At 39.0% G+C, this 25,133-nt stretch overlaps 1 protein-coding gene across 1 annotated transcript in view; it reads left to right on the top strand.

The window, feature by feature from the left end:
- LOC122815992 (bile acid-CoA:amino acid N-acyltransferase-like) overlaps nucleotides 1-25,133 on the top strand; it is a 351,946-nt gene that overhangs the window by 281,390 nt on the left and 45,423 nt on the right. Inside the window, exon 10 of the mRNA XM_044088870.1 lies at nucleotides 23,092-23,233. Coding sequence (XP_043944805.1) covers nucleotides 23,092-23,233 — 142 coding nt within the window. The remainder of the gene's footprint in view (nucleotides 1-23,091; nucleotides 23,234-25,133) is intronic.

The raw sequence follows: 25,133 nt of genomic DNA, 5'->3' as shown, positions 1-25,133 counted from the left end.
GGGACTTTGCCATTTCCTCCACTGTGGTGCGATCTTGGAGTTGATATATTTAAGTGGGGGTGGGGGCACAGTCCCCCACATCAGGGGGGGTGGGGCAAAGCGCCCCCACTTTATTTTGTGCTTTTTTTTTTTTTTTTTTTTTTTATGGAGCAGCAATTTATTTCCCTGGGAAGAAAATCGCTATACTGTGTGTTTGTCATTTTCTTGTTTTTACATTTTAGGGTCACTTATACAATGTTCGCTATTTTAAGTGTTCGCTGTTATAATATAGACCCCGTAAATGATCCTTGCATCATAATGGTTTCTTTCTGTCCCTGTAACATGATATCAGGAAGGCATTGACTGTAAAACAAAATCATGCTAGCCATGGCAGACTCCTTCAGATCATTTTGGGGCATAACAAAACAGAAAATAATAGTAACCATTTACTTTAATAATGAGGTATTAGCAATACAGAAAAGTTCAAGATTTACTGAAAAACATGTTTATTTTCAGTTTTTGGGTACGGTTCTGCTTTTAGACAAAGAATTGAAATGCAGAAAACAGACTCTAGTAAACATACTTCAATTATTACAGTGCACTGAAATTTAAAAGATAAATTTACAATATTATTAGTTAACACTTTCAAAATTAACAAAAAATACAGAAACAAGTTACTACAGTATATGGTAATTATGCTTCAAGATGCATATATCATAGGTGTAAAAAGAGAGTTTATAGATGGCTATTACTAAATTAGTATGGCTCTTGGTACAGAGAATATGTAAAACAGTTTATTTTATTTTTATTTTTATTTTATTTTACATTTGTTGACCGGGCTAGTCTAACTGGATATATGTCCATTTTCAGTACAGTCCCGGGGAGATAAGCTCCAAGAACACAATTCTAATAAAAATGTTGGTACAATACATAATTTAACAAATTATAACAGTTCATTCCATAACTATATCACAAACCTATTACATACATATAACAAACCATAAGAATGAAATCACTACAAACACTGGTATTATCTACAGCATAAAATTCTCTTTGTTATCAAGGAAACTGGACTTAGTACAGAGAACTAGTGGGTAAGCAATAGCTAGTAATAGAAAGAGGAAGTTAGTCAGGGTTACTACAGGGGCATAACCAGTGTTTGTAAGGTATAGTGTACAGGGGCATAACCAATGTGTTGTAAGGTATAGTGTACAGGGGCATAACTAGTGTGTTGTAAGGTATAGTGTACAGGGGCATAACCAGTGTGTTGTAAGGTATAATATACAGGGGCATAACCAGTGTGTTGTAAGGTATAGTATACAGGGGCATAACCAGTGTGTTGTAAGGTATAGTGTACAGGGGCATAACCAGTGTGTTGTAAGGTATAGTGTACAGGGGCATAACCAGTGTGTTGTAAGGTATAATTTCAGTTTATATTTGAAAGGTGATATTGAGGACAGTGATGCAAGTTCACTGGGAAGTAGGTTCCAGTTTTTCCCAACAGTGATAGAGAACAGAGAGTCTCCGGCCAGGTTGTTGAATTTACTTATGCAAACAAGCAGTTTATTTGAAGAGTGTAAGGTATTAAGATTTTTGTACGGGGTAATGAGGGTAGAAAGTATTGGAGTATTAGTAGGTTGGTAAAGGGTCTTGTGGACAATGGTAAGTTGGTGAAATTTTAGGTGATTTAGTAGCTAAAGCCATCCGAGCTGCTTTAAATTGTAACAGTGGTGGGGTCTAAATGGATTTCCACTGGCAAATCTGGCAATGTTATTGTAGGTGTTTTCCAGTTTGCTGAGGTTATTGTTTGACAGATTACTATAAATGGGTGAGGCATAGAGGAGTGTAGAGATTAGATGGACGTGGGCAATAGTTATTCTGGCTGCTGGAATAAGGAAGGGTTTGATCCTATAGAGGGAGCCCAGTTTTCTATTTACAGTTTTTATTGTGTTGTTAATATGAGTATCAAAGTTAAGGTTGTTGTCTACTGTTATTCCAAGGAGTTTGGTAGTTGGATCGGGAGATATGAGAGTGCCATTATTAGATATGACTGTGAAATCTACTGGGAAGGACGTCTGGGTAGGAGTGAAGAGCAAGAGTTTTTTTTGGGGGGTTCAAGAGGCGGCATCGCTGTGTAAACCATTGTTCTGCTGTATTAAACACCTTTTGGGTTAGGGAATGTAGTTCAGATGGAGAAGTGGCCAAGCATATTAATGTGGAATCATCTGCATATTGTATACAGGTAGCTTGAGGAATTACTGAGTGAAGGTTGTTAATAAAAATTGAGAATAGAAGAGGTCCTAATATGGAGCCTTGAGGGACACCAAGGGTAATGGGGAGATGTGTAGAGTAGATTGTTATCCCATAGCATAGCCTGCTGTCTGTTGTCTAAGTAGGATTGGAACCATTTTATAGCCAATGCATCTAGTGAAAGGGATTTGAGGATATTTATAAGTATCTGGAGGTTAACCATATAGAATGCTTTTGAAAGATCGATAAAGAGTGCAGAGGAAAGAATGTTGTTGTTACGTTTTTTATTAATGCAGTCAGCAAAGGAAAAGAGGGCAGTGGTAGTACTGTGGAATGGCCTAAATCCATGTTGACATTTAGAAAGTAAGTTATTTAGTTATAAGTAAATTATAAGGCATGTTAAATAATGCCCAGTTAAATTAAAGCATAAAGTTAAGAGAGTTCAATCAGAACATTTTCAGATAATCAACAACTCATGAATGCTCATGCAATACCTAGTGTTCAATATTAAAACTGCAGGTTTATTTACCAGATAAAAAGAAAATATTTTGCAGTTGCTATATTAGTTGTAGTCAGTGGTGTAGCTAGGGTGTGACAAAATGGTTAACAACTGTTAGGTCAAAGTGTTGGGTGGGTGGCATGATCAGCTGATGCTGATCACTTTTTAATGGAATTGCATTTGCAGTCAGACCTGAGTGTGCCCTAGTACTCTGTGTACCCTAAACTGTAGAACCTTCTTGCTACACTGTAACAAGGAGTTTGCTACAGTTTAAAAGTAAACAAAATCATTTTTAACTAAAATCTGAGTACTATTGTGCTCCGTGCAGGCAGGATATAAACTTTTGAAACTGTTTTCTACATTTGTGGCAAGCAGTTTGCTGCAGTTTAAAAGAAGAATTTTTTTTAAACAAACTATGTAGAAGGATGGTTTGAGGCAGAGCATGAAAATGGCTGGGGTAGAAGGGAGAAGGGACACGATATGCATCCGGTGATGTCCTGGTGTTCTCGTCGAAGGAATGGACTTTTTCTTTTCTCTCCATTGGAAGAGCTAAGGCTAAATCTAACTGTAGTAATTATAGTGAAGTGCTTCTGGTTATAGAGATTATTATAGTATCTTTTACAGATTATATTAATAGATTTATAATTATAGAAGCAAATCCCAATTCAGGGATTTCAGGGAGAGTTGTAAGATTAGTGCTCACATACACATAGTTTTGTCAGAATAAATCCTACATAAATGCTATATCGTCTTTGCAGAGGACTAGAAATGCAGCCATATAAAAACAGACCTATATCTTCATTTTGTATTTCAGATTTGTACATGCAGTTTCAGCAATTGCAGTTTCAATGGAAAGAAATGTTTCGGTGAATGACCTCAGGCCAAAGCATTGATAACAATAAGGTGTGCTAACAAAATGACTGCAACATTTTGCTGTGTGTCAAAGACCCCATAGATGATACAAAGAGAGACTGGAGGCAGACACCTGCAATAATATTTTATCTCAATGGTACAAGGCTTGGAAGCCAAGGTTAAGGAGTCAAGCAGAACTTGTAGGAAATTTACAAAGGTTTAGTATGAAGAGAGATACTTTCAAGATATAAGTCATTTCAAATATCCACCAGTTCAGATATTCAGATGTTAGGCCAGAAATCTGGAAACTACAGATAACAATGCAGTTTATGTTAGTTCTACTACTACAGAGCAAAAAAACAATTCTTGTGTTCAGCATCACAAAAGGATTGTATAATTCATTCTTTGGAGCTACTGAAGTCTGAGTGTTCAGTTTGCAATCTTCAGCTACAGATTGACTTAGTTCATCCACATTGTTTTTTGAGACAGTTTCCATAATAAAATACTTGTTCAGATCTTATAAGATTACTTATCAGTTTCAGTTATATAACTTTATCTACCTCTACTCTATGCTGCTAATACATAATACACCACTATTATTAGACATTCAGTGAGCAGACTTTTATTTTAAAAGGTACAAGAAGATTTGGCACAGACAATGGTATTAAAGCTAAAAACATCACGTTATGATCTAAAAACCAGTAAACAAATGCTAAAAAATACATAAATAAATGAAACGTAGAAATGTGGTATGAACTTGATTCACAGATACAACTGAAATGTAAAGAATACAATGCATATTCAAATAATGAAACAACTTGTAAAACTCCATACAGTGATTAGAAGGTTTGTAAAAGATGGTTGTTAGGTAGGATTAAAGCATTGATAATGTTGTTCAGGTATTTTTATACTACAAATAAACTTCACATTTTTTTTTCTTCTGGTAGATAGCAAATGATAAGAGTTCTGTTGGGAAAGAGACAGGTAATTATGAAACAATACATTTTTTTGGAATGTAATGAGTGATCAGATTTAAAAAAACATTTCTTGCAGAGTACATTGCCAGAAATTTTGGGTCATAAATGGTTGTAACTAGGGGAATTATCTTTTTGAGATGGGATATAGAAGCGTCCAGACATAGTAAGGCCTTAATAAATTTTATTTTATTGGGTGCTAAAAAAGCAAATATTAAAAAAAGAAAATCAAAATCTAAACAAACTATAGATGAACTAGTTAAAATTGTAAAAGAAGATAAAAGAAATGTAGTTGGGACCTCTATAAAAAGCAAGAAGCAAATTATATGGAAATAAAGGGGATTTGTGGGAAAAGAAATGCAGAATAATGCTCGGGAGGAGGAGCACAGAAGTTAAAGGGAAGGCAGGAAATGAACAGTTTATATAATGTTGGAGTTAATAACAAATGTAAAAAAGAAAGGTTTAAAAACTAAAGGTTCTAGCATGAAAAAACAATGTCGGGGTTGTATACCTTGTCTTTTAGGAGACTAAAGGGCATCTTATTATTAAATATAAGGCTTACAGGATTATTGAAAAAGGATACAGAAAAAGTCTCACCCAGGGATTGAGAAATGTCAGCTCTGTGCTTGTGGCCAAAACAGCACTGTTTACTATGCAGGTGAGATAAGCCCTGAGGCTCATTATGAATGTATACAGCCAGGCCAGTATACACAATGTGAAGCTCTTAATCATAGATAACATAGGAACCCACCGAATGATCATTTAAGACCAGTCTATGTCCAGAGTAATTTCACAGCAGCTGGTGCAAACGTTGACCATGCATGAGTATTTCTCACTAAACCACACAACAGATGGTAATGCTAAGCTGCCACATTACTGTTGTGGGGAAATGATATGCAGAAAATGTAATATTGACCACAATAACATCATGATTGATATGGGATTAGTGTAGAGGTGGTAGCAGGGTAATGAAACAAAATAAACTTTAGAAGATTGCAAAGGGAGATAATGGACATACAGAGATGCAGAACACAATGGAGAAGGTGATGCATACACATGGTTATCCATCTGAAATGCCTGAACATACACAATGTGAAACTCAGAAAGGATAGGGGCTACAGTAAAGCCAGATGATGCACTTGCCTACACCACTCTTGACATCATCACATTTGTTTTTTATCAATATACCTGGAGTATAATGTAACTGTAACAAAACACAAAATAACAACACTGAAGGCATTTGATCTGATTGCTGTACAGAAATAGTTTCTTAAACACAGCATTAACAAGCTGAGCCATTGAAGACCTAATGCCAAACATGCTACAGAAACACAGATCAGTGTAATGTTACAGAAGAACAAACTGGAAGCCGAAATCAAAAGTCTGATGTCAATGGAATTGAATCCAAGACACTTTTCAGTGATAGTCTTCTTAACACAGCATTAAAATGTTGAGCCTTTGCTAAAGTCACACTGCAGAGGTCATGGAAACATAGGTTCATAGGTTCATAGGTTGGTACTAGGCTATCAGCCCTATGGACTATACAAGCCTAGCCTTAACAATTCCCTGGCTATTTCTTCCCACACTATTTACTTCCCTGGACCCCTGTCTAGCGGGTGACTGACGTGATCCCCGGGGTAAATTTCCTTTCTCCCATTCAGTCATCAAGGTTCCTTTTGAAGAAGGTCAAAGAGGCGCTCTGCTTGACATGTATGGGCAGTTTATTCCAGAGTCTGGGGAGTCTCTGGGTCAGGAACCTATCCTTCCAGCATGTTTTGTTCATTGTGATGACTAGGTTTAGATCCCTGGAGCGTGTGGCTCTGAGCGACTGGGATTTCTTTAAGTGTAGCATGTCCAACAGCTCTGGGTTTGACAAGGCCTTGTATGATAAGCAGAGATCACCTCTGAGTAGATGATATATGACAGAGTATAGCTGGAGTTTTTTAAGGTGGTCAGCTTAGGGCATCTGCTTTACGCCTGTAATTCTTTTAGTGAGGTATTTCTTCGGCCTTTCCAGTTGTTGCAGATGTCTTGAGAGGTAAATACCGAATGGGGCATTGTATTCTATAATGGGTCTAATGAGGGATGAGTACAGTGGGACAATGACCTCCTTTTTCCTGGATGAAAAGCCCTTAGTGATGAGGTGTGCCACATAGAAGGATTTCCTGACTGTTGTGGCGATGTGGTTATTGAAGGTAAGACCACTGTCCACCTGTGTCCCTAAGTCTCTTATCACACTTTCGGTGTTTAGTGTACTGCTACCTATGTGGTAATTCATGGGTACATGTTTTTTCCCAAAGGGGATAACTATACATTTTTTGGAATTGAGCTTGAGCCCATGGCTCTGGCACCAAGCATCTGTTTCTGTAAGGCCCTTTTGTAGAGTATCCACATCATTTGGGGATTCTATAATGGCTCCAAGTTTGCAGCCATCTGCGAACTTTGTCAGCCAGAGTCCCCTAGTGTTGGCCTGTACTTCAGAGAAGTAGATGCCAAACAAGAGCAGACCCAGGACTGAACCCTGAGGTACTCCACTTGTCACTTGTCTGGAGCTGAATTTGGAGTCAGCTACTTTTACAGTGTGGGTTCTGTCAGTAAGCCAGTCGGAAACCCATTTAGTGATGTAGGGATTAATGCCCAGCTTAGTAAGATTCCAGAGTGGGTGATGGTGTCAAAGGCCTTGGTGAGGTCCAGATAGGTTGTGTGGACCACCTTACCCTTGTCCATGGCTTTGGAGACTGATTCAAAGAAGTCAGTCAGGTTCAGGAGACAAGATTGGCCCTTCACAAACCCAAACTGGGTGGGGTCCAGTGTTTGAAGGTTGCCAATGTCTTTGTTTATAAGTTCCATGATAATACGTTCCATGGCCTTGCAGATCAGGCTCATCAGACTGATGGAAGTAACAAAATCAAGTAGTTCACGCATGAAAGACAACGTGCATGGTCTCAGTAAGTAAGTACATCCACAAAGTTAGACCAGCACGTAAAGGATTGCTCTAAGTTTCATTTATTGAACATCTGTAATCCAAATGTGATGGTCAGACTGATGGGGCAGTAGTTCCCAGGATCCAATGTGGATCCCCCCTTGTGGAGTTGGATAACTGAAGCTGTGCACCACTCTGTGGGCATGAAGCCTGAGGTGAGGCTATGATTAAACATGACACTTAGGTGAGGTGCCAGTTCATTTTGTACTTCATGTAATACACAGCCCAGGATGTCATCTGGTCCCATGGATGCTGTATTCTTAGCTTTGGAGAGTGCATTTTTTACCTGTGTGGCCGTTATTACTGGAATTTGGCAATCTCCCGGTACTGAGATGGGCCATTTAGGGGGTGAGAGGGGGGTGAAGTTGGCACTGAATTGATCTGCTAGGATATTGGCAATATCCTTGGAATCAGTATATTTGATGCCATTCTGTTGTAGCTTAGAGCATTGCCATTTAGGTTCTTGACATAGTTATAGAATGCCTTTTGCTTGTCTTTGGAAACTTTGGACATTTTATTTTCATAACTAGAGTTAGAGGATTTTATGAGGGATCTCAGCTTCTTACTAAGTCTGGTAAGGGATTTTTTTGCATCCTGGGATTTTCCTCTTTTCTGCAACAGTTTCTTCCTTTTGTTGTAAAGTTTGTTTATGGCAGGCTGACCACCAGATTGGCTTCCTTTTTTTGGAGGAGAGCATCTTGGTTCTATTTGGGATGGCATGATCCATGCATGAGTGGATGTGCTCGTACAGTGCCTTAGTGTAGGATTCAGCAGTCGAACTTTCAGTTCCCATCTGCATGGGTGTCATGAAGTTTGTCATTTCTGACTTGAGTAGCATGACGTTGGCTTTGGAGGGGTTTTATGGAGCTTTCCTTATTGGGGGGTGGGGGTGGGATGTGGATGTTAAGGGTGATTAGCTTATGGTCAAACCTGACCAACAAGGGGGGTGATCATAGCTGTTGAGCATTGATTTTCCCATGTTGGTAATGACCAGGTCTAGGATATTGGAGCCCTTGGTGGGGCTATGGATTAGTTGATCCAGGGCATTGGAATTTATGAATTCCAAGAACCATTGGGCATAAGTTTTGGTACATGAGTAGCTTTCCCAGTTAATGGCAGGGTAGTTGAAATCACCCAATATTAGGGTGCTTGGTTGTATCTTAATATTTTCCAGTATGTTTAGAAAGGCGTAGTGAGAATCTTGAGGCATGGTGGGGGATCTGTAGCAAGCTAGAAGATGGATTGCAGTCTTACCTAGTGCTAGTTTCACCTGGAGGATTTCACATGCATTGTGTTGGGCAACTAGCCTGGTGGTGTGAATACCCTTGGTAAATATGGACACTCCTCCACCTTTAGTGTTTCGGTCCTGCTTTGGTGGCCGAAAAGTGTGGTAAGAGTTGTAGCCTGGTATTGCAGGGGTGCTTTCTGGAGCCTTGAGCCAGGTCTCAGTTACTGCACAGATATCAATGTTCTCCATTTTTAGGAGTGCCTCGAGAGAGTGCATTTTGAGGTTTAGACTTCTAGCATTGAGTAGCATTACCTTCAGAATTTGCATGCTTGTACCTGTTACGGTGGTGGTTTTGTCCTTTGAACTTTGCCTAAAAAAGGCACTATAGGGGTGGCAAGAGCCTTAGCTAGTAACCTGAATCCCAGGGGCGACAGGTGCAGACTATCTCTGGCAAAGCATCGTGGTTTGTCGATCATGTTGTCCCAGGCAGACAGATACTGGATCCCCTTTGAATGACACCAGAAGCTTAGCCAATTGTTGAAGTCAATCATTTTGTCCTTATATTGTGGTATCATTCTGGACAAAGGGAGGATGCTACTCATGGCTAGGGTCATATCTGCCCTGGCCACATGATCCAAGAGCTCTTCCATGTCTCTTTTCATGTAGTCCATGGAGGTACATCTCAAGTCATTCACTCCAACATGGACAATGACAGAGTCATATTTGTACTTGTTGTGGAGTGACTTGAGTGCATGCGTTATGTGGCAGATCATGGCACCCGTCAGGCAGCTGACTGTAATTTTCTCCTTGTTCATCCTGGTGAGTGGGACATCAGTGTGCTTGACTATAGAGTCACCTATGACTAAAGTGTTAGGTACGTTGTCTTGCCTTAGTTGCTGGGTGGCACACTGGTGTTGTGAGCTATGTGACACTTTGGTTGTGATTGGTGTTTGTTTGCGTTTCAGCTTCGGCGGTCCTTCTTGCTTGGGCAGGTTACAACTAAGGGCCTCCGCATATGTGGATTTAATGTTGCTACGTGTGGGTGTTGGTGGTGGGGGTTTAGAAAGGCTATGTGTTGCTTGAGGTGTAGTGCGGGTGATAACCTTCTCCTCTTGACTGTCTAGCACAATCTTGGGTGTTGAGAGCTTTGCTTCCGGTTTGGCTATGTAAGTGCATCTCTCACAGGTTGTAGTGTTGGGTGGTAGGAGGAGAGGGTTGTCTGTGTACATGAGGCAATTGCTGCATTACCCCAGTATGCCCAGATTCACCAGGTGGACAGGAGAAATCACCAGAAGCTGACCCTTGGACATGCCTGGTTTGGTGCTTTTTTTGTAAAGTACAGGAGCTGTTTTCCTTTGCCTTAGCAAGGTACTTTGCAATTATAGGCTGTTTAGTGCCTATGATTAATTTCTCCTTATTAACAAGGAGAGTTGAGTGCTTGTATCAGTTTAAGGCTTCATAGTACTTTCCAGCAGGTATTAGAACAAGTGCTAGTCACAGGGATGCTTAAAGGTAGGACGAAAAAAAAAAGTTTTATCCTAAACACTGCAGTGTGCACTAGATATGTTAGGTGTGAACGTAGGTAATTTAAGTTTACCTGTATAAAAAGTTAAGTTTTAGTGGAGAGTCACTATTTTTAAAACAGCAAGATAGATTGAAAGGGGGTGGTCACTTTTGTATTCTGGTACAATGGAATACAGTAGGATGGCCAATAAATTTAAATAGTTGAAGGGGAGTGCTTTCACAAAATAATAATTTTGTGCTTACTCACACAAGCCAGTGAAATCAGAGAGGAAATGAGATATATGGTCAAATTAACATATGAGGCAGGCAACTAGAAAGACAGTGGTGTTTAAGAACACTGCAGTAAGCTGGTGGGGAAAAAGATTCTGCTTGACTCACAAGAGACAGAGCTGTGATCTCTCTTGAAGTTTTAATATGCAGTTAAAAGCAGAATGCAAGTAAAACACAAGGTAAAGAAAACAAATCACATTATTCAAAATATAAAAAGGCAATAATGTAATACAAAATGCAGCAAATAAAAAGCAAACTAACCTTTCCTTCACAGCATGGTGTAGCACAGTCTGGTGAGCTTTTCAAGGCAATGTTACATAAGAACAGCCTGGAAGCAGAAATCAAACGGCAGACCTCAAGAGGGGACTCTTTTTTAGTAACAGTCTCTTTAACAACACATCAGCAAGTTGAGACATTGGAGACGTCATATTGAAGGGGTTAGGGAAACACAAATCAGAGGAATGGTACACATACAGTGGAGGCAGAAAAGAAAAATGACCATACAGAGATTGGAACACTCCCACTCTATGCATTGGCAGTTATAGGTTCAAAGATTCATTTGTGTGTTCCAGGCTAATGACCATTGGGGCCTTTTTAAGCCTAGCCATGCTTCCCAAATGTCTGACAAATTCTGACAATATACAAATGTTAGAAAAATATGTATTAATATATGTGTGTAATGCTTATTTTAATAAGGGAAAATTAACATGTTTTTATTCTATACGCAACATTAGTTTTATTTGGGACTGAAAACATACTTTTCTTAAATTGTGCTTTCTGACACTGCAAGATGCACTCTGACCTAGTTTGCTAGCACAGCAAAATACATGTTTATGCTTTGGAAATGTACTGGAAAGCAGGTGATTTTCTGCTAGGTCAGGAAATTAAATAAAGAATCATAATAATTTCTGTAGATCCATTCATTATGGACAATAAGCTCTGTTCATGCTAATGAAAAAGTGCACTAGCTGCAAGAAAGTTAGCTACTTTAAACAATGAACTGCTTCAGAAGTCTGTACTTGCATTGTGCTTGAATTAGCCATAGTGCCTAGATTTGTAACATCACATAGTAAGAAAGTTATAATTGACCAGTGGTCATCAAGGCCATCCTGTTTACTGAAAAATCCTTTTAAAACTTTGAAGAGTCAGCTAGAAATATGAAAAAACATCTGTGAAGTAACAGAATTGTGAACTGGTGATCTACTACGTCAGATGTAGTGGGCAGTGTCTTGAAAGAAAGGTATAATAATTGTGATACTTCCTGATTTCAGTTAGACAAACTCTGTAACTGCATTTTTTGTCTCCTTGCGCAAGAATAAAGATACCTGAACTGAACCTTATGCTTTTGGTCTCTTGAAGTATTTTAACATTTTTTGGTCCTTCGGACTGGAAGCCTCCGTTTAGCCTTGGATCAGATGGGCCAGGTGGCATGAAACTGCGCAGGGAAGATACCACATCGGTTCTTTTTGTCCGAAAGACCTCCGACTGAATTGTCGTGCAAAAGAGGCCAGCCACTTTTCTGATCTACGACTAAAGGCGGGTTTCGTTTGAACTGTGACTGACCAATCGCTGAGGCTCAGGTAGGGTGAATCTACTTTTTTCTGTTTTAGATCAGGGACTTGATAATATTTGTTCTGTTAAGAATTTATTAGAATTCAGGGACAGAAATATTGCTATCTTGTCATAGATCAGGGAAACAGAATAAGTAGGCAGGTAGTCTGAAGAGACTAAACACTTGGTGGTACCACATTAAAAAATAAAAGGGTTACGTAACATTTAAAAGGTTAAAACAAAATGGGTAATACGTGCACAAAAACAAAAAGACCCCAAAGCCTACCGTTAACTGAAGATGCAAAATATATGCAATCACAACGCGCCGACAACATTAAATATTATACTAAATGGGTTAATAAATATGAATTTGATGGGAAACTAGAAAGATCCTCACTTATCAAACTTATTAGACAGCTAAAAACTGATTCCAAAGGTCGAGTTAAAAAACAGCGCAAATTAGGAGTTCCTCAGGCACACAGGTGGATTGAGGAAGCAAACCAAAGAGAACAAAAGAATAAAAATTCAAAAGCAATGTTTATAGACAAAGAGGATAATAACTTAGTTATAGCATCGGCCCCTTCACCCCCTACAATCCCAGTTCCCTTACCAGCTCCCTTACCAGAATATGAAGCAAATGAACAAACTGGCCCACCTCCACGATATCCAGCTATTCCTATAAAACCATTTATTAGAGATCCTATCGAGACCAGGTCTCGAACACATAACTTAAAAGGGGATATAGAATTATATCAAATAAACGGAAATTCACGAGCTATGAGTGAAGAAGAGATATGCCCACTCATAGAAGTACCAAATCCTCAGGCAGGACAAGAAGGACAGGACCCAACTCTTTTAGTATACAGACTGTGGACACCAGAAGATATCCGGAAAGCCATCCCCATCCAAAAGTTAATTTTAGAAAATTCTTAGAAAACTTACAAGGCATGAGGTTAAGTTATCACTTAAACGGAGAGGAGGTAGAAAAAGTAGTCAGACAAATAATAGGTCCAGATTGGCACATGATCAGTGGCAACTGGAATCCCCATGATGCTGCACTTAGGCCACTCCCACATAGCAGCGCAGAACTGGATAACAGAGTAAAAGGTTTGACAGACCAAATCTCTGAGAAATAGAAGCCTAGGGCAGACTAGACTTGCATTAATCAATGCATCCAACAAGAGGGTGAAACTGTTGATAGATACTTTTCTAGATTGCTAGAGTGTTTTAACAACCATTGTGGAATGCAAGTTCCTGAAGACCAGACACAAGATTCCCCATATGAACAGCAGTTGAAGAATGCATTTTTAAAAGGCAGTATTGCACCCATAAGCAGTTTTATTACAAAACATATTGTAGACCATTGTACAAGCAGACTACAATCACTGCTTGAATATGCTAGACATGCTGAAAGGCATTTTAATAACAAGAAGAAAAAGAAAACCCAAGTATTTGCTGTAGAGGACGGAGAAGTTTATTTAGTACAGTCCGAGAAAAATGGTAGAAAGAATACCCAGGGAAACAAACAATCTGATCAGCGATCAGAAGACTTTGAAGGGAAGAAAAAGAGAGGTGAATGCTTTAAATGTGGTAAAAAGGGACACCTGGCAAAGGATTGCAGGAAAAAAAAGAAGGCAGCAATGGAGGATAAAAATGATGAGGGTGAGGACTGACTATATGAAAGTCAGGAATCACTAGATAGGAATAATAGAGAAGGGACAAATGAAAGTGTAGAAGAAAGAGCAGAGAATGTGATAGAAGAAATAGAGGAAGTGCAGGAAGCTACCAATAGTGAAATACTAGACCTAGCCTTATTGAGCTTAGAGCTCTATTTGGCTGACACAAAACCAGAAGTTACACTCCTGGTAGAAGGGAGGGAAGTCAAACTTTTGTGTGATTCAGGGGCATCACGAACCCTGGTACACCCCCTCCAAACTACCAGAAAATTCAGAATCTCATGACTTTATACTAATGAAAGCAGCTAATGGACAGCTGTATCGGGATCCTCTCTCCCATAACATTACAATAACAGATCCTGTTTCAGGATTGACCCAGTAAAACAAAATTGTTGTTTCTGCAAAATGCCCAGTAAATCTTTTAGGCAGAGACCTTATGCAATTATTTGGCATAGCAGTAATTCCAACCATGCAGGGCATGGAAGCACAGCGACAAACTAATGCTTTTACAGTGCAAACGGAAGGTGAGACATTTTACTGGTATAGCCAGGACTTGGTTACAACTGGCCCTGGAGCAATTACTGAAGAGTTAATGAATGTAGCTATCAGTAAGTTTCCCTCCCTTTGCATTGATGTATAACCTCTGTTGCATTGTACCCTGTATTATTGCAATACACCAGGACCTGACAAGGAATATGAACAAGAGTTATTTAAAAATTGTGCAAACAGACTGGCACTGTGTAATCTGTACTGGGATATGAAAGGGAACAGTATAGTTAGCTGTTCATTACCCCAGGAATTCTTTGCACTTTATAAATCAAATCAGTTTCCACATGTTAGCTTAACAAAAGAGAAAGATTTGAAATGGGTAAATCTGGGAGAAAAAGTTACCAGATGGGAGAAGCAAACAGAATCAGAACTATCAGAACAGGGAGTTCAAAGACAAAAATTGAACTGGATAACACAAACACATCCAGCTATACACTTGCAGTCCAGCGAGGACAGCTGAGAAACCTTCTTATTAGAAGAGGAAGAGAAAGCTTTATTAAACATACCAGAAACCCTCTGGTCAACAGGAAAATCAGATGTAGGACTTATTCGCACAGCAGGACCAGTTACTATCACGCCAAAGTCAGCATTTAGACCACAAAAAAGACAGTACCCCTTAAGAAAAGATGCAGAAGCAGGTATTAAACCTATCATGGCAGCTTTACTTAAGGAAGGAATACTGGTGGAATCTCCTGATTCACCATGTAATACACCCTTATTCCCAGTTAAAAAAGCAAATGGAGAATGGCGGCCGCCGTTGGGTGCACTTCCTCTGAGGCGGTGCGTGGCGACCGGCTTCGGGTCGGCCGGGAAGCTGTAAATGACGTAATTATTTCAAGAGCACCTACGGTGCCAGATCCACGCACCTTGTTGAATGATTTGAAACCTCAACAAAAGTATTTTTCTGTGGTAGATATCAGCAATGCATTCATTTCAATACCGATACACCCAGACAGCCAGTATTGGTTTGCATTTACATTTCAGGGGAAACGGTATACATATACGCGATTACCACAGGGATATTGTGAAAGCCCAACAATATTCTCACAAGAAATGGCAAGTAATTTAGCAGGATTTACTCCACCGAGAGGTAGTCAAATTCTACTTTATGTTGATGATATCCTGCTGGCCGCCCCCACCCAGTAAGATTGTAAAGAAGATACTGTAGCACTATTGAAATTTTTAGCCACTGAAGGACACAAAGTAAGCAAAAATAAATTGCAGCTTTGGAGAAAACAAGTGAAATACCTTGGATATGTAATATCCAAAGATGGCAGAACATTAGATGAGGACAGAAAAATAACGATCTTACAAGCACCAAAACCCACAACCAAGAAGGAAATGATGTCCTTCTTGGGTACAACTAATTTTTGCCGAAGCTGGATCCCAAACTATGCTTTGGAATCTGCACCATTAACCAACTTGATTTTTAAGAAGCCTATGGCAGCACAAGATTTAATACAGTGGACACCAGAAGCAGAATTAGCTTTCTGTAAACTAAAACAATTGATAGCATCATCATTAGTTTTAGGATTACCAAATTATCACAAACGTTTTTTCCAAACTGTAGATTGCAAGCAAGGCTATATGACATCAGTGTTGACTCAACAGCATGGGGACAAACAATGCCCCATTGCTTATTATTCATCACAACTGGACTCAGTGGCACGGTCTCTACCCCACTGTGTACAAGCAGTAGTGGCAGCTGCAATGGCAATGCAGGCTTCAGCCTCAGTAGTGTTATTCCACCCTCTCACATTGAGAGTGCCTCATGCAGTCGCAATTATTTTACTGCAAGAAAAGGTAGCATATCTTTCCCCTGCTAGGCATCTCTCTTGTATGACTATATTGCTGAGCCAACCTCATATGAAAATTGAACGATGTACAACTTTGAATTCATCTACCTTGCTCCCAACTCCTGCAGATGGCACACCTCATAGCTGTTTGCAGATAATTGAGCAAAAGACATTGCCTAGAAAAGATCTTACGGATGTTCCCTTGGATGATGCCAAGGTGACATATTATGTGGACGGCTCATGCAGAAAGAGTCCTACAGGACAGAACCTAACAGGTTATGCAGTAGTTTCTGATACTGAGATTATAGAAGCAAAACCTTTACCACATAGCTTATCTGCACAAGCAGCAGAATTGATTGCCTTGACACGGGCATGTACCTTAGCAAAGGGTAAATGTGTGAACATTTTTACAGACAGCCAGTATGCTTTTTCTACTGTACATGTTTTTGCACAACAGTGGAAAAATCAAGGAATGGTGACATCTACTGGCAAACCGATTAATCATGCACAGTTTATTTTAGATTTGTTAGAATCTATTCAGTAACCTCAGAAAGTAGCTATTTGTAAGTGCATAGCTCACACTAAATAACAAGATAGGACTTCAAAAGGCAATGCGAGAGCTGACACAGCTGCAAAGCAAGCAGCCTCAGAAGCATTTCTTTTGAATGAGGAATTACAACCTTCTGAGATTTTAGACTTAGAAATGTTGAAAACGATGCAGACACTTACTACATGAGCTGAGAAACAAAAGTGGGAAAGACGAGGAGCAATTCTCGAAAAAGGGCTGTACATCTCCAAAGAAGGAAAACCGATATTACCATCTAATTTATTTAGATATGCAGCTTTGTTGAGCCATGGGCAATGCCATGTCTCAACAGGGGGGATGGTACAGTTAGTGAATAGGGTATTCACTACGTATGGATTTACAAACTATACTAAAAAATTTTGCCTATCATGTCACACTTGTAATAAACATCATGCACAAGGGGCATTAAAACCCAAGCAAGGGAGTTTCCCTACACCACCATATCCATTTCATACTATCTGTATGGATTTCATAGAATTGAACAAATGTGAAAACAAAAAGTACTACCTTGTCATTGTGGATATGTTCTCCAAATGGGTGGAGGCCTTTCCGACTAATAAACCAGATGCAGCCACGGTTGCAAAGACCCTAGTTAAAGAAATTATTCCTAGATTTGGCATACTGGAAAGGATCTACAGTGACAATGGTACACATTTCGTTAATCAAACTATACAGCAGTTAAGTCAGTATTTTGGGATTTCCTTAAAACATCACTGTGCATATCACCCTCAATCTGCAGGGTTAGTAGAGAGGCACAATGGAGTTTTAAAGAATAAGCTTAAAAAACTTATATTAGAAACACAGAAGAACTGGGTGTACTGTTTGCCCTTGGCACTGTTGAGCATGAGAACTGTTCCAAATGCAAAAGGACTGACACCTTTTGAAAAGATTTATGGAAGAGCTTATTATATACCTCAGTGGAAACCTCTCATGCTTGCAGACCAGGAAGCAGACTGGACACTTGCTGAGTAAATGAGGAATATGCTAAATAACAAACATCTTTTACAGTTTAATTCTGTTTCAGATAAAGACCAAACTGAATCATCCGGAGTGGCAGTAGCCCCAGGCACTTGGATCTGGGTGAAGACAATCAAGAAGAAGAATTGAATGACTCCGAAGTGGGAAGGCCCATATCAGGTACTGCTGAGCATGCCCACAGCAGTCAAAATTGCAGAACGTTCATCTTGGATTCATTTGACACACTGTAAACTAGTTAAAAACTTTGAACTTGATAAAACTTTTGCTAACATACAGCAGCAGCAGAATGACAAGACCCAGAGACAATAGAAATGCTGAACGACTTCAGCAGTGTTGCATAATCATCTTAATTACTGTATTAGTGACAATGTTCTTTTTGCTGTGGCTTTTGCTGTGGCCTTTCTTTTCTTCAGCCACACCAGCTAGACTGAACAAACGTGAATTAACATTCATAGACTGGCATCCGAACTTTAACACTTCCCAAGCAATCAAATATGTGTATGCTGAGACTTTTAATATTTCAAATTGTTGGATTTGCACAGCTATACCAACAGCATATGGGGGATTATTGATGGCTGCTGTCCACCTAGGGGTCAATGACACCTGGGAAAACTTGATCTTTGAGACTGCACCTGTTAAATCTAGAGACAAAATTGCATTGTTCCTGCCAGTTACACAAAAAGGAATTGTGTGTTTTTATAAGAATGATACGATTCAGGTTGGTTGGAGCAAATGTAATGTGACTATTTCTTATAAATGTTATATTAAAGCTAAAAATGCAGAAACAATCTGTGATGCAGATTATGACTCATATTTTGAGTCCTTGCATAAAACTATTAGTAAAGTACAACATAATCCTGTTCTTTTAAAGCAACTGTCTATTAGAGATAAGAAAATGTTTCATGCAGGGAAAGTATATATCAGTACCAAAGTAGAAAACTGTTATTTTGTGTGTGAGAAAAAGGCATACAAATGGTTGCCTGAGAATTGGTCTGGCAGTTGTTTTTTGGGTTACCTGGTCCCAGCCATACAACACATTACAGCTTTACCTCATAGGAGAATTCGAAATGTCAAAGATGTCGCAAATAAACCTGGAAATCCAGTCAAGAAACCTGAGAATCCAATGGGACAGATTGTAGCAAGCTGGGGAAACCATAACTCCGTGAAAGACAAAAGTAAACTAGCACACATGGACTTGAGTGACACTATCATATCCTGGGCTGGCATAGCCCCTGCATATGGTGCAGTTAAATCAATTTGGGAACTGTAAAAACTATCCAAACTTCTCGAGGTCATGAGCAATGCAACTTTTTCCGCTCTCAAATTAATGACTGATGAACTGAATGCAATGAGAACTGTGGTGCTTCAAAACCACATGGCTATTGACTTCACCCTAGCGGCGAGAGGTGGTATGTGTGCTTTAATCAAAGATGAGTGTTGTTCGTTCATTCCCGATAATAAACATGAGATTAATGATCATTTGGAAGTGATTCAGCAAGTGTCAGACATGACCAGGCCAGGCCCGAACCCACTGACGGACTTTTTCCAGAATTTATTTGGGGGGTGGGGTTCCATCCTAATGAACGTACTGATTGCCATTTGTGTGGGAGTACTACTGTTAAGAGCATGTATTTGCTGTGGCATTCCCTGCATGAAAAAAATAATCAAAGATTTTATAGACATGTCAGTTTTTGAGACTTTGTATCAAAGTACTGAAATTGAAGAACTGTTGAAAAAAGAAAAACTTTCATAAGTTTAAACTGAATGACTCTCTTAGCTGCAAATCCTCCAAGGAAAAGGTTAGGAGAAGAAACAAATGCTTTTGAAGATAGAATAAAAAGTATTAACGGGGGAAATGTTAGAAAAATATGTATTAATATATGTGTGTAATGCTTATTTTAATAAGGGAAAATGAACACGTTTTTATTCTATATGCAACATTAGTTTTATTTGGGACTGAAAACATGCTTTTCTTAAATTGTGCTTTCTGACACTGCAAGATGCACTCTGACCTAGTTTGCTAGCACAGCAAAATACATGTTTATGCTTTGGAAATGTACTGGAAAGCAGGTGATTTTCTACTAGGTCAGGAAATTAAATAAAGCATAATAATAATTTCTGTAGATCCATTCATTATGGACAATAAGCTCTGTTCATGCTAATGAAAAAGTGCACTAGCTGCAAGAAAGTTAGATACTTTAAACAATGAACTGCTTCAGAAATCTGTACTTGCATTGTGCTCGAATTAGCCATAGTGCCTAGATTTGTAACATCACATAGTAAGAAAGTTATAATTGACCAGTGGTCGTCAAGGCCATCCTGTTTATTGAAAAATCTTTTTAAAACTTTGAAGAGTAAGCTAGAAATATGAAAAAAACATCTGTAAAGTAACAGAATTGTGAACTGGTGATCTACTACGTCAGATGTAGTGGGCAGTGTCTTGAAAGAAAGGTATAATAATTGTGATACTTCCTGATTTCAGTTAGACAAACTCTGTAACTGCATTTTTTGTCTCCTTGCACAAGAATAAAGATACCTGAACTGAACCTTATGCTTTTGGTCTTTTGAAGTATTTTAACAACAAATCACATCATTAGCAAAGTGAGCCATGGCAGCAGTCAGAATAAAGGCATAAGCTTTGCTGCATTTCATATTTGATAACTGCAGTGCAATGCATCTCAGCTGATTTGTGTGACTGATGGCATGGCATAGATTGAACTACATTTTAGTTATAAAATGTGAAATGCCATTTCTCGTTGGTTATATATGGGACTCAAGGGGTGCTCTCAGTAGCCTCTCATGCACTACATGACCACAAAAAAAAAAAAAAAAATATATATATATATATATATATATATATATATATATATATATATATGTGTGTGTGTGTGTGTGTGTGTGTGTGTGTGTGTGTGTGTGTGTATATATATATATATATATATATATACACACACACACACACACACACACACACACACACACACACACACACACACACACACACACACACACACACACACACATACATATTTATTTATTTATAATCCCTCTTTGGGCATGTGTGTGATGTGTTTATCAATTTTTTACCATATAAAGGGATGACAGAAATGAAAATGGTAAGCAAGAAAGGGTAGAACAGAGGGGGAGCCAATAACAAATGAGATGGATGGAGCTGGGCAGGAGGAATGAACTTTTTTGTGCGACAGTTGTCCATTTGTTTTTAAGAGTAGGGAAATTTGGGGAAAGAAGTAAGGGAAGTAAGAGGAACTTAAGTAAGAGCGGTGTGTTAGGTGGAAGGGAAAGACAAATTAGGTTAACATGGTGTGGGGTAGCACATTGAGGGAAGGAGAACAAAATGTTGAAGGAGAACTTAGACGCACGGAGAGAAGACAGTGTTGATAGAAAGGCTTGCAAATCAACAGTGGTATGAATGGACACAAAAGGAAGGGGAAGACCAGGCTGGAATATATGACTGGGTTTTCACAGATGCAGTGCCTCCCTGCTGATACACAGTGGGAGATTACTCATCAACCTTGGTATTGCCACCACCATGTCCTGACTCAGAAGATGGAGCCAGTATGGGGCTCAGACATGTCCCAACAAGTAAATGGAGCATTAGTATCCATGGAGGCAATGAGGGTAGCCATCCTCCTATTCTATTTCTTTTTATATTTCGCCTCTATTACTTGTTTTGTTTGATACTTATGTTTTTCTCTATATAATCTATGTATTGAAATGAATCTTTGTATTTTATGTATTGTGTAACATAATCTTTGTATAATCTGTATGTGGAGCTTTTCTCCCCAGGACTCCATTGAAAACGGGTTCTTTGGGCCCAATGGACTATCCTGGTTAAACAAAAGCAAATAAATAAATAAATAAAATAAAATAAATATTGCTGATATCTCCCACAAACTCTGCCAGTTTACAGTGAGTGATAAACGTGTCACCTTAACTCACACAACTACCATCAGGTACCACTGTACCTCCAGTTTTTCTCTTCACGGACACTGTTCAAAAATACCTCGGACTCTTCCGTACATTTCCTCTGTGCTCTAAAAGGAGCACTACCCTCTGCTTCTCTAGCCATGATGTCTCTCCTTGAAGAATTTCAGGTAAAATGGCAGACAAATGTCACCCAATACAGTTCTCACATGTCACATCTGCTGCATAACAGTGAGCATCAGCAAGTAACTCATTTGTGTGAAGGATGGCAAACTTATAAAATATAGGTACTGTATTACTCTTTCTGATTGCATTTTAAAGAGTGAAACATGGCAGTCCTCTCTGCTTGTGTAAGCTGTTGAGAATGCATGCTCTAAAGTGATCCCATCTGATGATGGTTAAATATGGGATGACAATTTTCTCAGCCCTAAACTGATTTGCTGTCCCCTTGTTCAGAGCTGCTCACATACATTCAGTCATATACATGGCATTGTGTAGACATTTTTGGGATGTTTACAAGGTTTGCTGTCTATGCAAATTGAGTGATTCAATAACAATAATGAGATGATCGCTAATTAGCATAATCATTATGCTCAGAAAAGTGAAATTACACAATGACATGCAGCGAGCCTCATCACACTAAGAATAAAAGAACTTTAGCACAGTCTTGTAGCCAGGATAGTGGTTCGTTCAGTGCACTTCCTGGTAGAACCAGCTCTCTTCCTCACCAGTACATACGCTGACAACTGCGCCCCGCCTTTTGTACGTTCTTAATTGGTTTGCCTCCGTATACATAGACCCTGGTGTTAGTTCTTCACACGTTGATGGTATTTCTGAATTGTTTGTTGTAAAAAATCACTTGGCATGATGCAACAAAGTTTTCTGAATACTGTCTTTTGTATTTCTGAATAGAACCTGGTTAATGAGGGTCTAGTAATGTAAGAAAAATAAATCAGTATGCTGGGTATTTTTCTATTAGCGAGTGGCATGTCAAGAAATTAAGACTCAGTTGCATAAGTTGTCCTTAAATGTGAGGTGGACAGTCTCCATGGAGACAGGATGTTTATATTATGAATGGTATGAACATTTTACAGTCTACAGCTTCACTGTCTTGAAACATTTATGCAGCCACATGTCACAACAACTTAAAGTGATATTATATTTTTTGATAATTGCTGTCTACTCTCCTTGTGATGAATTCTTCCCTATAGTTATCAATTTCTTGCACTGCCTAGCATGTAATATTTACCCCTGCACAGACAACCCAAAGTATGGCATCTGAATTTTTGTAGGATGGTATGATCAAGTTGAGAGACACTTTCATCTCCATATGACTATAATTTAAGAGGATGCTTTATTAAATAAGGGTAAGTTACAATGTCCTGTCCTTTTACATTCACTAGTCTGAAAAATCTAACCATAAGGACCTTATTCTTACTTTTTTGGTTTAGATTGAAAAGAAGATGAAAGAAGCTGGAAATGGTCACTTGTTCACAAAGATCTCATACCCAGGAGCTGGTCATTTAATTGAAACTCCATTCTGTCCATTAAATAAATCATCCAAAATCCGAATACCCTATACAAAAACCACATGTAAGTTTAATCTTTCTTGCTCAATCATTGTTATTTATAGTACTTCATAGTTACATAAATAGAAGCATATGCCTGTTGACTCATTTAGTTTGCTAATTTATTGGAGACTGGGATGTGTAAGACTGAACAGGTAGCCTCTTTGGCATATCATTTGTATTTTGGACCTCTATTTCAGTATTTTATGTTGCCTTATAAAAAGAATAAGAAGAAAACATGAGATTGCTGATAATACAAGTTACAGAACTCCAGCGAATATACATTTAATTAATTTATTAATTTGTGGCACTGTTTTTATGTGTTACATCAGTCTGCATTCATCTTTTTAATGTTGAAATACAGGATATTGCAAAGGACCTGAACTATGAGATAATTAAGCAATACAAATATCCAGTAGAAAATGTGTTAACTGTTTTTGAAATCTAGGGTAGAGACATTAGTAAAAACTGATTTCAGATTGCATTTTTGCTGAATATCCTAGAATTTTAATGGGCCTAATTCAGAAAGGTTACCAGGAGTTGTACATGATATGCATAGCTCACAGCAAGCATTTCCACTTCAGAAACAGCCCTACCATAGTGATTTTGCATAAAGATGTGCAGCACCGTGGTGAACTCTCTTCTCAGCTGTATTAAATGCTAATAAGATCAGGCATTCTAGGGTAGATGTGCTAATTAACCATGTGCTTTTCCCCGTAATTGCCTGCAGTAAGGCATGCACACAGCCAAGTGATTCAGGGAATCACTGGCACACATGCTAATGACGACACCCAAAAACTTCTGTTCACCCACATCACGGTAGAGATAAGTGCAAGGGAGCTCAATGGACAGGTAGTGTTGGGTGACTATGTGTGGATGTGTATGTGTGTGGCTGCATGTGTGATGGTATGTGGGAGGTCACCGAGGGGGGGGGGGTAGTTGGATAATGTAAGTTTGTGTGTATGTTTTTGTGTGTGACTGTTTGTGTTAGTATGTGTTTGTGTTGATGAATTTGTGAGTGTTCTGTGCATGTGATCAGGTGGGGGGATCATGTGTGTATGAGTGGATAGGGTCATGAGGCTTTCATGCCTCCATAGCTCTCTAGACTAATGAGAAAATTCTGTAACATTGGGCCAGGGCACTAGCCACCTGGGATATCTCTTTAACATACCAAATGAATACCTCAAACTAGCAGCCAACATTATCTGTTACTCAGTGTTGATTCTAATTAATAGAACCATATCAGAGTAATACTTATCTAAAATTTTGAAAATCTTCTATGTAATTCCTCTCCACCTATAGGCCAATATCCGTACTATCCCCTCTTTCAAAAGTTTTAGATAAATGCATCCACTCACAATTAATGCAACACCTACTAACTAACAAGCTCCTTACCAACTCACAACACGGTTTTCGGCCAGGCTACTGTACCACTACTGCCCTGCTTAACTTCACCAGTACTGTAAACCTACTAAAAAACAATGAGCAAATGGTCTCCTTGATATTTCTAGATATGTGAAAGGCAATTGACACAGTGTCCCATGAGCAGCTCCTACATGAGCTGGCATCCCTTGACATATCTAAAAATACGCTCTCATGGTTCCAAAATGACCTTCCAGATTGGTAACAAGCAGTCAGGTGGCGAGACGATCTCTGCTCTTTTCTTCCTGTAACAGTAGGTGTTCCACAAGGCTCAACACTTGGCCCACTACTCCTCTCAGTTCTCATCAACAATCTCCACACTGCAGCTAACCTTGCTACCATCATACAATATGCAGATGATTCCACTGTCATCTGCGCCACACCCTCCGTGCATCAGCTACAATAAGTTACCCAAAGATCCCTCATTGCCATCGAATCTTTCCTAAATAAGTATCAGCTCATCCTAAACCCCAACAAAACCAACCTAATGCTGTTCCCCAACA

This window comes from Protopterus annectens, chromosome 11.part0, assembly GCF_019279795.1.
Source record: "Protopterus annectens isolate FY-2018-M chromosome 11.part0, PAN1.0, whole genome shotgun sequence".
NCBI classification, from domain to species: domain Eukaryota; kingdom Metazoa; phylum Chordata; order Ceratodontiformes; family Protopteridae; genus Protopterus; species Protopterus annectens.
Note: the sequence above shows the minus strand (reverse complement) of the source record. Positions and strands in the feature narration are given on the sequence as shown.